This window comes from Stegostoma tigrinum, chromosome 3, assembly GCF_030684315.1.
Source record: "Stegostoma tigrinum isolate sSteTig4 chromosome 3, sSteTig4.hap1, whole genome shotgun sequence".
NCBI lineage: Eukaryota > Metazoa > Chordata > Chondrichthyes > Orectolobiformes > Stegostomatidae > Stegostoma > Stegostoma tigrinum.
This window is the reverse complement of record NC_081356.1, coordinates 104,736,744-104,753,922: the sequence shown is the minus strand read 5'-3', so window position 1 is coordinate 104,753,922 and position 17,179 is coordinate 104,736,744. Positions and strand designations below refer to the sequence as shown.

The 17,179-nt window shown below is 41.9% G+C and overlaps 1 protein-coding gene across 3 annotated transcripts; it reads left to right on the top strand.

The window, feature by feature from the left end:
- Positions 1–301: 301 nt before the first annotated feature.
- LOC125450848 (beta-1,3-galactosyl-O-glycosyl-glycoprotein beta-1,6-N-acetylglucosaminyltransferase 4-like) lies at positions 302–16,556 on the top strand. 3 transcript variants are annotated; one of them, XM_048527175.2, is made up of 2 exons: positions 302–390; positions 8,971–16,556. In XM_048527175.2, exons 1-2 carry the CDS (start codon positions 386–388, stop codon positions 10,334–10,336), a joined length of 1,371 nt encoding a protein of 456 aa, XP_048383132.2. In that variant the 5' UTR covers positions 302–385; the 3' UTR covers positions 10,337–16,556. The 3 variants fall into 3 exon arrangements, with proteins under 3 accessions (XP_048383132.2, XP_059500783.1, XP_059500784.1); XM_059644800.1 differs by lacking the exon at positions 302–390 and adding an exon at positions 397–649; XM_059644801.1 differs by lacking the exon at positions 302–390 and adding an exon at positions 1,326–1,436.
- Positions 16,557–17,179: the final 623 nt, after the last annotated feature.

The following is a 17,179-nucleotide window of genomic DNA, read 5'->3' as shown; positions in this document are numbered from 1 at the left end:
GTATGTGACAGGTGAGTAAATGCCTGATCAAAGAGAGATTTTTAAAAAATAATGACTTGCAATTTCATGTCTCTATTCTTTGCAGAGAGCAGAAGAAATGTTTACAATCATCCCTTTGTAAATATGAGTTAGATAAGGCACGACTTTCCCTGAAAATTGCAATTTTGGAACGTTGGGAATAAGCAGGGTTGCAGATGGGGATATCAGCGTTTACTGTCCGCACTCCTTCTCTTCAATCTAGTTGCTCTGATTTGAAGATGTTCCGCCTAGTTTGAGCCGGTTGATAGGTGTGTCTCATGATCCGATCTGCGGCGTGCTGTACACCGCTCCCCAACAACCCAGTCGACAGGACGCGGCGGAGAGCTGCACGCAACGAGTTGATGCTATGAAGTGAGTGCGAGTCTGACTGACGGGGAGCTTAGCCCCGCCGCCTTCCTCTAGCGCTGCTCACTGCCGGGGCCGTGACAAGGCGAGGCGGCAGCTCAATGAAGGCAACTGGCGGCGTGGGGGATCTGCTGAAGAGTTCACTCGGGACATTCCCAAAGTGTCCAGTGCCGCAGTAACAGGAAGTGACCGTGCTCTGGGAGTATGTGTGTGTGTGAGAGAGACAGACACAGATAGAGGGGAAAACACAGGTGGACAGACAGAGGTAAGCTGGAGGCTGACGGAGGGGAGGGAGTGCTGTCTCTGTGGCCCTCTGGGTGACAGGGGTGGCAGTCACTGGTCATGGGGGGGTTTGGGGGTGTGAATGCTGGGATCTTTCTTGCTGTTGATGTCGGGGCCGTTCCAGTAACCTCAGGATAAAGGGGGTGAGGTCTCCCACCCTGGGCTCTTGACTCTAAACCCACGTATGGAGTTACTTATTCGACCTGACTTGTGCCCCGACTAGAGATCACACTCCGGGCTGGGGTGTGTGTGTCGGTGGTAACCTACAAATCGTTCAAGTTCCAGCGACGTGTGATCCGTTCACAACTTCTGGCTTGGCATAGAATCCTGACAGCACATGAGACCCAGGAGTTGGAACGAATGAACTGCAGACGCTGGAGTCTCTGCTGTAAACAGCAAATTGCTGGAAATCACAGCGGCTCAGAGACCCAGACAGCTATCAATTAATCCGTTTTAGTCTTCAACCCCCCCACCCCCCACGTTTTCTTGGAATTTCCATGCCAGTTCCTCGGTTTTGTTGGAGAATAATCTGAGAGTGTTCTAGCGGGTCTCTCTGTCTGCCAGGGCTTGAGAGCCTTTTTAGGTCTCATTTTTACTGACACCTACTTCCGCAACCTCGCCTCCGCTTGAAGTTTTCGTAACAGCAGCACATGGTGAGGAAGTGAGTCCGAATTCCGGATCGCTACCTCACCGCTTGCTACTAATGTAATCTCTTCGGGGAAGGTGTCGGCGTAACAGCCAGGCAGAATGCTGGAGAAACTCAGCCTTTGGTGAGAGAGATAAGAGTTAATGTTCCGGCTAAAATGATCCTTAATATTTCGAGTAAATTGATGGGAGCTGATTCTTTTTAGTTTGGTTGTAATCTCTTTAACACAAATCTCTTCAATAGAGAACATTTTATTTCGATTTGCTGTAATTTCTGCCAGAATCTGTAATTTGATAGATGAAAAATAATTTTTTTAAAGTTTTTAAAAACAAAGACAGAGGAGCCGAATTATAGAGCTGATGCGAGTGTGTAACATGCCCTTCCCCACATCAGTGCGGTTTGGTTTGGCATGGCGGCATAGCTTACTGCATATGTGTAAGGCACATAGGAAGGTGGTTGGGGTTGTGGGAGATCAGTCAGTTCAGCTCCAGGACATAGCTGTATTTCTCTGCGGAGGTCCTATGCCCTATCACCTTAAGATGCTTCATGAATGACCTTCCCCCCCCCATCATACATTTGGGACTGGGATGTTTGCCATGTTTAGCACCATTTACAATTTCTCAAGTATTGAAGCATGTCTTCTCCATATCAAGCAAGACCTGGACATAGATAATAAAATGTGAGGCTGGATGAACACAGCAGGCCAAGCAGCATCTCAGGAGCACAAAAGCTTTTGTGGTCCTGAGATGCTGCTTGGCCTGCTGTGTTCATCCAGCCTCACATTTTATTATCTTGGAATTCTCCAGCATCTGCAGTTCCCATTATCTCTAAGACCTGGACATATCCAGGTTTGAACTGATGTTGGTCAGTAGCATATCGGCTACAAAAGTGACCATCCACAGTGTCACATCATTTGCAAGAATTGAGGCCAACAATGTTCTTACTTAATTCAAGGGCATTACCATCACTGAATGTCTTCACTGTCAGAATGGTGGTGTTGGGAAATGGTGGCCTTGTGATGTCATAGACCAATGATCAATTTGCACAGGCTAATGGTCTGAGGAAGTGCATTCAAATCCCATAGTAGCTGAGATATAGGGATTTCACTGAATGGGGAGGTAGATAAAACAGACATCGTTGTACACGTTGGTACCAATTATATAGACAGAATGTGGGATGAGGTCTTACATCAAGAGTTCAGGGAGTTAGGCAATAGATTAAGAAACAAGACCGTGAAGGTGAAAGTGGTGAATCTATGGAATTCATTGCACAAGATGCTCCAGTGGTGGAGCATCTTAGCGACAATGACCGAAACACCATGTGTCATAGCTTATTATAGAAAAGGAGAAAGATCGTCTGCAAAACAGGATTTTGGATTGAGGTAAAGCAGAATCAAGGTCAAGAACTAATTCCATTTCCCTGAAACTCTTACCAAATGTGGTAGGAACTGAGGCTGTAGCATTGGTTCATCAGCCACAGAGGGGCACACTGGACACGGAATGACACGAAATTTCCGAGGTGGCAAATACTTCTCAGTGAGTGATTGCTGACAAAGGCAGATTTGATCAAAAAAATGGCAGGATCTGGCCAAAATAGACTGGACACAGCTACTTGACGGTAAACCTACAGCAGAACAGTGGGAGGATTTGAAAAAAGGAACTGGGGAGAGTACAGGCCCATGGTGTTCCCTTTAGGGTGAAATGTAAGAGCAACAAGCCCAAAGAACTCTGGATATCTGGGAATTTTCAGGACTGAATAAAAAGGAAAAGAGAAACATACAACATGTACAAAGGGAGCAAAACAAGGAAGGCCTGAGGGGAGAATGGAAAGTGCAGGAAGGAAGTCAAGAAAGCAGTTTGGGGAGCAAAGAGGGGGCATGAGAAAACATTGGCTGTCAAGATCAGGGAGAATCCCAAGATATTCTACAGGTATTTTAGGGGGAAGAGAAAGTGTAGGGCGTACTAGGGAACATGGGGGATATCGGTGTGTGAGTCCAAAGGACATTATTCAAATGTTAAATGATTATTTCACATCTGTCTTTAGCAGGAAAAGGAGGATGCAAACACAGAATTCAGGAAGACTGACTGTGAAAGAGACATTAAGATTCTGGTGCCAGAGCATAACACAGAGTGGAGCTGAAGGAACACAGTAGTCCAGGCAGCATCAGAGGACAGGAAAGTTGACAAAGGGTCCTGGTCCGAAATGTCAATTGTCCTGCTCTTCTGATGCTGCCTGGCCTGTTGTGTTCCTCCAGCTATATATTGTGTTGTGTCTGAGATTGACTGTGAAGTTCTTTTGCAGATTGATAAAAGAAGTAAGGAGATATTGGAGATTTTGACAAGTTTAAAAGTGGACAGATCCACAAATCTGGATGAGTTGTACCCCAGGCTGTTGTGGATGACAAAAGACGAAATTACACTGACTCAAATTTTCAAATCATCTCTACCCATGGGTAGGTGCCAGAGAACTGGAGGACAGCTAATTAGTTCCACTTTACAAGAAGGATGTGAAAGACAAACCAGGGAATTATGATCGGTGGGACAGCGAAGTTATTGGAGAAAACAATGAATGAGAAAATTAATCTCCAATTTGGGAGGCAAAGTTAGATCGAGGATAGTCAACATAGCGTTGTCAGAGGGAGGTAATGTTAAACAAATCTGATGGAATTGTTTGAGGAAACACCCAAGTGAGACGATAAGGGTACGTAAGAGATAGAACAGTACAACCTTCAGCCCATAATGTTTATGCTTGCAACAATGTCTTTCTAAACTAATCTTGTCTCCCTGTGCATATCCCTGTATTCCCTGTTTGTTGATATAGCCATCTAAATGCCTCTTAAACATTGCTATTTGCTTCTTCCACCTCCCTGGCAGCATGTTCTGCGCACTTAATCCCATCCGTGTAAAAAGTTAATGTCATTTATATGGATTTCAGCAAGATCTTTCACACTTAGCGAACTGATAAAGAAGGTAAAAGTTCACGGGATTCAAGGTAAGTTGGATCCAAAATAATATATGTCTCCTTGAGACATATAAAATAATGGGGTTAGATAGGGTGGATAGGGAGAGCCTTTTTCCTAGGATGGTGATGGCAAGCACGAGGGGGCATAGCTTTAAATTGAGGGGTGAAAGATATAGGACAGATGTCAGAGGTAGTTTCTTTACTCAGAGTAGTAAGGGAATGGAACGCTTTGCCTGCAACGGCAGTAGATTCAACAACTTTAGGTACATTTAAGTTGTCATTGGATAAGCATATGGACGTACATGGAATAGTGTAGGTTGGATGGGGTTGAGATTGGTATGACAGGTTGGCACAACATCGAGGGCCGAAGGGCCTGTACTGTGCTGTAATGTTCTATGTTCTATGTAAAATTGGCCTCACTGTGGAGACAGAGTAGGGTGATAATGGTGAGACTTGGAGCCTGGTGTTCATTGGTATCCCACAGGGATCACTGCTAGGTCTGCTTATTTTTCTTGATATGCATAAACTTTACAGATGAGAATGTGTGAGGGATGATAAGTAACTTTGTGGATGACACAAAGAATGGTTGGGTGGTTGACAGTGAGGAGGAAAATGTTAGGTTGCAGGAGGGTAAAGTGGATTGGACAGATGGTCAGATCAGTGGCAGATGGAATTTAACCTTTAGAAATGTGAAGTGATACACTTTGGAAGATGGAACAAGACAAAGGAGTACTCAATGAATGATTGGACAATAGGAAGCTCAGAAGTACAGAAGGATCTTGGGGTGCTTGACCATGGATCCCTGAAGGTGTCAGGACAGCTTAATAGGGTATAAGAAGGCATACAGGACACTTACCTTTATCAGTTGTGGCACAGCTTATAAAAACAGGGATGTTATGTTGGAGCTACAGACTTTGGTTTTGCCAATAGAACATAGAACATAGAACATAGAACAGTACAGCACAGAACAGGCCCTTCAGCCCACAATGTTGTGCCGACCATTGATCCTCATGGATGCACCCTCAAATTTCTGTGACCATATGCATGTCCAGCAGTCTCTTAAATGACCCCAATGACCTTGCTTCCACAACTGCTGCTGGCAACGCATTCCATGCTCTCACAACTCTCTGCGTAAAGAACCTGCCTCTGACATCCCCTCTATACTTTCCACCAACCAGCTTAAAACTATGACCCCTCGTGCTAGCCATTTCTGCCCTGGGAAATAGTCTCTGGCTATCGACTCTATCTATGCCTCTCATTATCTTGTATACCTCAATTAGGTCCCCTCTCCTCCTCCTTTTCTCCAATGAAAAGAGACCGAGCTCAGTCAACCTCTCTTCATAAGATAAGCCCTCCAGTCCAGGCAGCATCCTGGTAAACCTCCTCTGAACCCTCTCCAAAGCATCCACATCTTTCCTATAATAGGGCGCCCAGAACTGGACGCAGTATTCCAAGTGCGGTCTAACCAAAGTTTTATAGAGCTGCAACAAGATCTCACGACTCTTAAACTCAATCCCTCTGTTAATGAAAGCCAAAACACCATATGCTTTCTTAACAACCCTGTCCACTTGGGTGGCCATTTTAAGGGATCTATGTATCTGCACACCAAGATCCCTCTGTTCCTCCACGCTGCCAAGAATCCTATCCTTAATCCTGTACTCAGCTTTCAAATTCGACCTTCCAAAATGCATCACCTCGCATTTATCCAGGTTGAACTCCATCTGCCACCTCTCAGCCCATCTCTGCATCCTGTCAATGTCCCGCTGCAGCCTACAACAGCCCTCTACACTGTCAACGACACCTCCGACCTTTGTGTCGTCTGCAAACTTGCTGACCCATCCTTCAATTCCCTCGTCCAAGTCATTAATAAAAATTACAAACAGTAGAGGCCCAAGGACAGAGCCCTGTGGAACCCCACTCACCAATGCTGGAGTACTGTTTGCAGTTTTAGCCACCACACCATAGGGAAGATGTGACTGCACTGAAGGCATTGCAGAGGAGATTCACCAAGATATTGCCTGGGATGGAGCACTTTAGTCGGTTAGCTCAGGCTGTTTTCTTTGGAGAAGTCGAGGTTGTTGGAGGGACCTGACTGAGGTGTATAAAATTTCGAGGGGCATGGACAAGAGTGAATAGAAAGCAACAGTTTCCTTTAGTTGAAAAGTTAATAACGAAGGCGCATAATTTTAGAGTGAAAGGAAGGGGTTTATGGGAAAATCTTTTTCACCCAAAGGTTGGTAGTGGTCTGGAATGCACTGCCTGGGTGGGGGTAGTTAGAGGAGATTAAAAAGAATATTGTCAGAGTTAGAAAACTCCAGCTATGAGGAAAGATCGGATAAGCTAGGATTGTTTTCTTTAGAACAGACAAAGCTGAGGGCTAACTTAATTGAGATATACCAAATAATCAGGGGCTTGGATAGACTGGTCTGGAAAGACCTGTTAACATTTTCTTTTCCCAGAGGATAGTGGATGTCTGGAATTTGCCCCCCGTTTGGTGGTTAAGACAGAAATGCTGAACTTATTTGAAGGAAACCTGAATTTTCACCTGAAGTTCTGTAATCTGCAAGGCTACATATCAAAAGGTAGGGATTAGAATAGTCTCTCTCTGTGCTGTAAGTTTTCCACAGTGCTATAATTTTAAGGCTGCAGTACTAAATGAATACTTGGCATTGGTGTTTATGAAAGAAAAAGATTTTGCCAAAGGCATGGCAAGTGTGGTTACCAGGTACTGGACTAGATAAAAATAGAAAGAATGGCAATGAAGAAGGTACTCAATCTGTTTGGGGTACATCCTAGTTTGTTAAGGGGAATAAGAGAGAGAAGTTGTCATGGCGCTGACCTCAGTCAGCCAATCCTCAGTTTGATACATAGCCTGGGAGAATGTAAATGTTAAACCCCAGCTCAAGAAAGGAAATAAAGATAAAACTGTTAATCTAGTCTAAAAAAATGAATCGAGGTATGAGGAACTTCAGTTAAGAGGATAGATTGAAGAATTTGATACTATGCTTCTGGGACAGGAAAAGGCTGAAAGGAGATTTAATGGAGGTTTTCAAAATCGTGAGTGGGTTGCACAGAGAGAACCTGTAAAAGAAACAAGTGCGAGAGGGCATAGATGTAAAGTGATCTGCAAGAGCAAGGGTGAACTGAGGAAAACAAGCTGTAAATAAATTAAACACAGGAAGTGATAATGTGACGGAAGTTGGTGGGAAATATGAAGAGAAGCAGTACTAGGTAACTGGAGCTGTTTTAAAGGAGTTTCAAGAAGACAGAGGTTTGGAGTTGTTTCAGCAGAAATCTTTGAAGGTGGCTGAAAAGTTGAAAATAAATAATTAAACTAAAAACAAATAATAAAAGCACTTGAGATCCTGGTCTTGATGGATAGAGGTGCCAGATATAATGCTCCCCCTGCAGACAATTTGAAGGTTGTAGGGTAAGGGGTGTCATGTGAAATCCAGCAGGCAGGCAATCACTGCCCATCTCCTTACCTGGTCTATAAACCAATGGTTGGGCAGCCGGACTGCCAGTTGAGGCCCTTAAATGGCTTATTAGTGCTCATGGCCCCATTATCAGGGGGCGGCACAGTGGCTCAGTGGTTAGCACTGCAGCCTCACAGCACCAGAGACCCAGGTCCAATTCCAGCCTCGGGTGACTGTCTGTGTGGAGTCTGCACATTCTCCCTGTGTCTGCGTGGGTTTCCTCCGGGTGCTCCGGTTTCCTCCCACAGTCTAAAGATGTGCAGGCTGGGGGGATTGGCCATGCTAAATTGTCCATAGTGTTCAGGGGTGTGTGGGTTATAGGGGGATGGGTCTGGGTAGGATGCTTCAAGGGGCGGTGTGGACTTGTTGGGCCGAAGGGCCTGTATCCACACTGTAGGGAATCTAATCTAATCACCACCACTTGCATTTAGCTGCAGGAAGCCCATGCCAAACGACCAGCTCATACACTCAGTAGTCTCCCTCTGGACATTTCAATCAAGAGTTAGGGACAGGGGTGGGGAATCCAGCATTTCACATAAATCATCCCTTAAAGTACAAAGTCAGGATGTTATAGCTAAACCTATGTAACACATTAGTTCAACCCCAGCTGGAGTACTGAGTGTAATCCTGGGCACCATACTTTAGGAAAAACTTTACCAAGGATACAGAAGAACTTTGCTCAATCCAGAAATTTATTAGCCCTGGTTATAGCTCCAATGCATAAACTGGTGAAGCTGACGATATTCTCCTTAGAACTAGCGAATAGACTATTTGATAGAGGTGTTTAAGATCATTAAGGCATTAGATACAGTGAATGAAGTGTAAATGTTTCCAAGGGCTGAAGGCACAGATTTAAGATGATTTGGTAAAAAGAACTGGAGGTGACCAGAGGAAAAACCTTTGTACTTAACAAATGCCTAGGATTTTGAATGCACTGTCTGATGAGGAAATGAATGTCAATTTAATAGTGACCTTTAAAACAAAATTGCAAAATCACTTGAAACTGAAAAATATACAAGGGTAAGTGAAAAGATTGATGGAGTGGGACTAACTGAAAAATTCTAGGAAATGCTGGGCCACATGGTTCCCTTCTGTGTGAATCTGTATGGTTAAATGGTTATATTTTGTCTTAAATAGTGAAGTTTTGTATGAGACCACTATCATAAATGATGCCCAAATTAGATTATACTGACGGCCAATGATGTTTTTTGCATTTTGCAGAATGCTTTGCAAATATTTAACGGTGAAATTTAAGCTGAAGAAGATAGTTTTACTGCTTTTGACCTTTGCACTGCCCTGCGTATTAAAACTCCTCTACAGTCATGGAATGGTCATAGGTTCAGAGAAAACATGGTTGGTCGAACCTTTCTGGAGCACCTCTCAGTATGTGCGCAATAGAAAGAACAGCAAGTACTTGCAATTAAACCTTCAAATTAACTGCACCGCCATCTACGAGTGTAGCCCAGTGGAAGTAGGTAAAACATTAGAAATACGCAAAGGTAATATTGTTGATCTGGAAGATGAAGATGTTGAGTTTATGACATCTGACTGTGATCCATACCTTTTGCAAAGAGGATTTCGAAACAATCTCATCTCAGAAGTGGAAAAGGAGTACCCTTTGGCATTTTCTATGGTAGTTCATAAAGATGCTGTTATGGTGGAAAGAAGCTTGAAAATGATTTACATGCCTCAGAATATATACTGCATTCATTATGACCAGAAATCCTCACCTTCATTCAAATCCGCCATAGACAACCTGGCCAAATGTTTTCCAAATGTGTTCATTGCATCAAAATTGGAATTGGTACATTATGCTCACATTTCCAGACTACAGGCGGATCTCAATTGCTTGTCCGATCTTCTTGAATCATCTGTCCAATGGAAGTATGTGATCAACTTGTGTGGCCAAGATTTACCATTGCGGTCCAACTTTGAATTGGTATTTGAGTTGAAGAAACTGAATGGAGCTAACATGTTGGAATCTATGAAGCCCACTGATATTAAAAAGGATCGATTCATGTATCACCACAAGCTTTCAGATCCTTCAAACAATGATGGACAGATACCCATCAAAACTGATGTTTTGAAGGACCCCGCTCCCCACAATATTGAAGTATTTACTGGCAGTGCCTATTTTGTTTTGAGTTACAACTTTACCAAATACATCACCTCCAGCATGGTGGCCAAAGATTTTCTCGCCTGGTCCGCAGATACCTACTCACCAGATGAGCACTTCTGGGCAAGCATGGTCCGGGTACCCGGGGTGCCAGGTGAGCTCTCTCGCTCTGAGGCTGATGTAACTGATCTGCAGAGTAAGGTTAGGCTGGTGAAGTGGAGCTACCTGGAGGAGGTGCTTTACCCACCCTGCACAGGAACTCATCGCCGCAGTGTCTGCATCTACGGCTCTGCTGAGCTCAGGTGGCTACTTGACTATGGCCATTGGTTTGCGAATAAATTTGACTCCAAAGTAGACCCTGTATTAATTAAATGTTTGGAACTGAAGATTAGGGAACGCCAGAACTTTTGGATAGATTTGAATCCTCAAAAGGTCTATATTTATAACCATAGTGAAAACTTTTGGGGCTGAAGTAAAGTAGCATTTTGTGTCAGAGATGTCAGCCAGCTGAAGCTTGAAAGGCAAATACAAGATCCAATGATGATTTTTCTAATTTTGTGGAAAGCTGGGTCAATGGGTTTACAAAGAGTAATATGAAAATCACATGGGCTATTGGTCTTATCTCTGGGCTATCAATCTTGAATTAAGGGTTTAACAATGACCATGAAAACATTGTAGATTGTCTTGAAAAACCCATCTGGTTCACTAGTGCCCTTTAGGGAAGGAAACTCCCATCCTTACCTGGTCTGACCTACATGTGATTCCAGATCCACAGTAATGTGAGTTGACTCTTAACAGAATTACCTCTGGGCAATTAGAGGTGGGTAATGATTGCTTGTCTAGTCAGTGCCACTCATAGCCTGTGAATTAATAAACAGAAACATGCTTGCTGGGTATCAGTTGATACAGTTATTGGTATTGGACAGGAGGTGCCAATTAATGAAGTGTTTAACATTCCCTTTATTCAGCATGTGAACCTGATGCTATCATAGCTCATGGTTCGAGTGCAGGTTGGAGAGCACACAACACAGTGAACAAAAAGATTAGGGGTGATAACTACACTGGAATTTTCTTGTTTTGTGTTTTCCATGTCCAGTATATAATCTTCCATTTTCCTTCATCCTCGAGTAATGTAACGCAATAATGAGTATCTCTTAAAGCTGCAAATGATTTAAAATAATACAAGTTAAAGATTGGAGGGTGGAATTTTGAGTTATTAATAAGGTGCACATAGAAAGTGGGATCTGAAAATGCCATTTCCAGTATACCTGACTGTGCTCGAACTAAACAGAGGAACTTGATGTAATAATGTAATTCAGTTTCAAGTTCAAATATTTCCTCCTGAATGTTTTTAAATAATTTGTGGCTTTGGTAATGTGATCTGTTTTGGCAATATTAGGTTTGCAGGCTTCAGTAAGCTGACGTTCAGCAACTTCCATCAATGTTAAACTACTGCAGTGTGCCCCCGACTTAGCCTTTGTGACAATATCTCTCAGCAGCAAGCAGACCTCAAGTAAGTGTGCCAATCTGCTTTATAAGCAGATTCAAAATTTCCAGAACCATCAACGTGTAACATTTACTTGCACTGATTTTTTTTAAAAATCAGCATCGGCATGGGCCAAGGGGTAATAATTTTATCTGAAGGTTCAGAATGTTGTAAACAATGTAGTGCAGCCAAAAAAAATGGACTTATCTGATTTGATTTTATCACCATGCTTATTTGAAAACTGCAGTGGATTTTCTGTGAATGTGTATCTGGTTGAACATCGGCTTGCTTTTAATTTGATTTTTCATATCTGAACCCTGGAATCTGCCCAGTCGAGTGAGATGGAATATCGAACCAAACACTAGTGGACTAGGGCCGAATGTGCATGGTATCCTCTGGCTCGTTACTTGTGGACAATCACCTGTGGTGTCAGAAATGGGAAAAATGTCACACATTTGTCGCTGGACTGTTAATCCAGAGGCCCAGATTACACCACTCTGTCTCTTCTGTACAGCCTTCCTTTGTAATAGGGAAAGGCAATGGCCTAATGGTATTATCTCTGGACTGTTAATCCAGAGACCCAGATAATGTTCTGGAGACCAAGATTTGAATCCTGCCACAGCAGATGGTGGAATTTGAATTCAATAAATATCTGGACTTAAGAACCTAATATTGATCATGAACCCATTGTCAATTGTCAGAAAAACCCATCTGGTTCACTAATGCCCTTTAGGGAAGGAAACTGTCATCCTTACCTGGTCTGGCCTACATGTGACTCCAGACACACAGCAATGTGGCTAACTCCTTGCTGCCCTCTGGGCAATTAGGAAGCAATAAATGCTGCCTAGCCAGCGATGCCCGCATCCTGTGAATGAATAAAGAAAAAAAAACAAACAGACCGATTAGTGATTGGGTCTAAGGCATATGGTTGAGCCGAAAACTTTACTCCTGTTCATAATCTTGGAATGCTAATGTGGAATGTCTAAAGTGAGAAAGTGGTCTGTTTCTCCACATCTGAACAATATTCACAATCCACCAAGCCCCAGACAGCAATGGTCATTATAATATTCAGATAGTGTGGTGTGATTGAGGGGTCATCTATTGAGGAAAAGTCATGGAAGTTGAGTCTGTACTCCTTGGAGTTTAGAATTATAACAGGAGTACTTCTTGAAACATACAAGGTTCTTAGGGGCCATGACAGAGTAGAAGCAGAAAGGTTATTTCCCCTTGTGGGGGAGGTCATTGATCAGAGGTATAATCTCTCAATAAGGGATCATCCTTTTAAGACAGAAATAAAGAGGAATTTCGTCTCTCAGAGGGTGGTGATTCTCTTGAATTCTTTCCTGCATGAGCTGTCATGGCTGGGACATTTAATTATATTCAAGGCTGAGACGGACAAATTTTTAGTCAGGAAGGGAATGAAGGGTAATGAATGGGATAAGGCAGAAAATTGGAGTTGAGGATTGTCAGATCAACCATGTTCTCATTGGATGGTAGAGCAGACTTAATGGACGGAATGGCCTACTGCTGCTCCCATATCTTTTGAACTTCTTATGTCTTATTGGCCTTGAAGTTGTTTATGTAGAAGATGTTACACAATTCACAAAAAGTTCATTTAAAAGTGACAGCAAAAAGACTAAATCAATAGCTTAAATGATACTCTTCCATCAATTTCCTCAATATTTTGTTTTCCGTCTTTTCAGAGAGCATTCTGGTAATTTCTCTCTTGCACATTTTTTTTCATTCAACTTAATTTGTGCCAGCAGTAACTTTGCCTCTGGAACATCAATAATGTTGAGTTTTGTGAATCAAAGAGAAGCTGTGGGTTGCAGAAGGTTTAGTCTGCACCAGCATTGGTATGTACCCGACCAGCAAGGCCTACACAGCCAAAGGGTCCTGGACTGCTGTGACACTTGCCCACAGATTCATCATTGATTTTTCTCCCTGTTTATTTCTGTCGGCCACTTCTTGGTCCTTTCTCTCTCTTTCTCTTTTTCACATTGGACGTTACACCGACTATTGTTTGAGCTTAAAACAGATCATCCACAAACTCAGCGTCCTATTTAACCCAGAGCTAAGATTACAATCCTTTCCATCACCAAGCTATTCCTACTTCAATCCTCATAATATCTCCTGCTTCTGCTCCTGTTTGGCCAGTTTACCAAGTGCTCTTCAAAATCACCCCTGTGCTTGTTGATCTGTATTGGCTTCTGCTTGAGCAATTCCTCAACTTTAAAATGCCCATCCTTCTTTTGAAATTCTTCTGTGATCACACCCCTCCCTATCACTAACCTGTTCCAAAATATCCACATCTATCTAAATCTGGCTTTGGTGTATTCCCAATTTTAATACTCGACCTTTGAGGCTGTGCTTTCAGATGCTTAGGCCTGAAGTTTTGAACTTCCTAAGCTTCTTAGCCACATTAAAGAAACATGTTTAAAAAGAGAAATTAAAAGCTAGCTTAATGACAACTATATAACCACTGCCGACTGTTGTAAAAACCGATCTGGTTCACGAATGAGCTTTAGGAAAGGCGGGGTGGTATGCACATTACTCCAGACCCATAGCAGTGTGATTGATTCTTAACTGGTCTGTTGCAAGCTATTCATTTCAAGGGCGATTAGGGACTGGAAATAAATGCTAGCCGTGTCAGTGATGTCACCATCTAATGAACGAATAGAGAAAAAGAAACTTCTCCCTGTTCCTTTAAGAGACCCCACTTTGACCAAGCTTTCAGTTGCTTGTCTTGATAGCTCCTCTTGTGGTTCGATGTCAAATTTGTTTGATTACGCTACTTTGAAACCACTTAGCATTTTTCACTGTGTTTAGGATGCTGAATAAATTCAATTTACTGTTGTCATTAATAAACACACAGGTTGAGTGTTTGGGCAAAAACTTGACAGATGGAATGTAATGTGGAAAAATGTGAGATTCTGCACATTAGGAAGAATATAATTTAAATGGGGAGAAAAGAAACTGCGGAAATCTGCAGCACTGAGAGATTTGGGTGTCTTAAAGATTTAATGACAAAAAAACTAGCATCCAAGTTCAGAGGGAATAGCAGAGGCAAATGGAGTGTTGGCCTTTATTTCAAAGGGATTGGAGTATAAAACTAAAACTATACAAAGCACTACTCAGACCTCATTTGGAATACTGAGTAGTAGTTCTGGTCCACTTATCTAAAGTAAAATATGCTGGTTTGGTAGGCAGTCCAGGGTTTACTGGGTTGATCCAAGGTATGGAAGGAATTCTTATGGGGACAAGTTGAGTAAGTTGAATATATGCTCATTGAACTTATTGAAAAATCTAAGATCCTGAGGGTGTTTGACAGGGTACATGTGGAAAGATTGTTTCTCCTTGTGGGAAAGTCAAGGACCAAAGGGTGCAAACTTTGAATAAGGAGTTAGCCTTTTAAAGATGGAGATGAACAGGAATTTTTTTCTCTTATAGGATGGTGAACCAGTGAAATTCTTTACTGTGGAGGAATGTCAAGGCTGATCATTGTGTATCCAAGGTTGAAATTGATATATTTTTATTCAGTAAAGGAATCAAGTGTTACGGGACTAGTGAGGAAGGTGGATATATTTTTAATCAGCCATGATCTCATTGAATGGTGGGATCAGACTCGATGAGCTTAATGGCCTACTTCTGCACCTATATCTTATGGTCTTATGGAAACTGAATAGGGGTATGGCATGTGATTGATTCGAAACCACCCAAAACAAATTTCGGCCCCTTGGACATTGTGCAAATAACCACTTCTCATTGTTACATAGATTGTGTGTTACAACAAGTTCGTTAACCTATCTAGATTTTAACCTGCTGATGCACATTATCCGAGCAGGTATCTCTCCTCACTTGGCTCACCGAAATTGTTCCCATAGTAGAGGCAGAATGAATTTGAGTCCTTCCTTATTTGTGTAGCTCGTTGCCTTATTGACCCATTCATTTGTCCACTGAAATGAGCATTCTTTTGAGAGCTGTATTCCTCATGGGACACTGATCTGAAGAACTATAAACCAGACGGAATTACAAGTCCTAAAATAGCAATGTCAAATAAGAAAACATATTTAACACAGTCCTACTTTGCATCCAATTTACAATCCCAATTGGAAACCTAATCCTGCTGATGTGGAAACATTTGAAATTTGAAAGCAAGTCATTAATTATTGAATATTTGCAGAAAAGAATCAGAACATTACATTTCAGCAGATCAGCTAAATGTTTATGGTGCGGAAGACAGCAAGGTCCAGATTTTCAACATACCTGACTAAAAGTATATTTGTGACGTCTGTCACGCAGGAGCACTCTAAATGTTCTTCATTATGTCCTTTTTAACAATATTTTGACCACTGCCCTGGCATACCTACAAAAATACATCAATGCCATTGTCCTTCAATTGCAAATCTCTTTTGGCAACGACCATTGGACAAAGACAAGTCACAACCACCAGAAGGCTGCTTCAAAGCTTCGGAAATGCATCTCACAACTCTTGCAATATTCTGAATTCTTAATGTATTTGATACTACATTTTAAAACAGGATAAAGTAATAGGAATTGGTTTCATAAAAGGAGTAAATAGCAGTGAAAATAGCCTTTGCCAGTAACACAAAATGGTGATTTTACAAGCACCAAAGATTTTGTACATCTAAAATTTGCAAGTATGAATTATTTAATTTATAATGACTCAGGTAGAAAAGACATTTTGGAAATCTAAGAATAATGAACACAAACCACACCTGTAGTGTGGAGCTCAGAATCTCAGACAGCAAGCTCAGGATTTCCTGAGGGCCATCTAAGTTAGGCACAAAGCAGCTACAACATAATTGATTTGTGTCCTACAATATACCTCGAGGTAAAAATGCTTTAAACATCAAGTTATTGCTCTGTGTAATAAATATTATTTCATATAAAAGTGGGACAGAATCATTGCAACAATATCAGTTCCAGGGAAGACTTCTGCCTCATTGATGATAGTTTGCGTTTAATTTACTGAAGAATATATTCATGATCACTGTACAAAAATAAAAACAATGTCTTACTTTGTTTCAACACAGATGGAGTGTTACCAAGCTCTTACGAATTGTGCATAATACTAAGAATTTCCTTTCGTAGCTAGTAAAATGATTTTTGATATTGAAATGAATTCCTTTTTCTTTATATAAAATGCAAATTGTAAAATAAGATTATAAATGAGGATTCTATTTAGCTGTAAAATAAAAACACTATGTGAGGTTAATGGTGAAGAGCACAAGTCATTATAAATAAATTCACTGATTGCCAAAATTAATTAAGACTGAAAATCTTCGATCATCTCTGTTTACCGTCACCTTTAGCCTGTCAAGATCTAATAGATGGGCAGGAGAATAGACCTGAACCTGTAAATGGTTGGTTTTGGCTTTCATCTGCCACAGCCAGAGTAAACAGTGTACAATGGTGTGGACATGGAGGTTGATGGTGGAGTGGGTTGTTACACCTTAACATAGAAGTTTGATTTTCTTTTCAGTGGAAGTGGAGTAATCAATACATCCAAAAGCAACAGGCATACTAGACCAAACAAAATGTACATATGATAATAGGAACTGCAGATGCTGGACAATCCAAGATAACAAAGTGTGGAGCTGGATGAACACAGCAGGCCAAGCAGCATCTCAGGAGCACCAAAGCTGACGTTTCGGGCCTAGACGCAGGCCAAGCAGCATCTTAGGAGCACAAAAGCTGATGTTTTGGGCTGAGACCCTTCATCAGAAAAGGGGGATGGGGAGAGGATTCTGAAATAAATAGGGAGAGAGGGGGAGGCGGACTATATATTTCAAAATCCTCTCCCC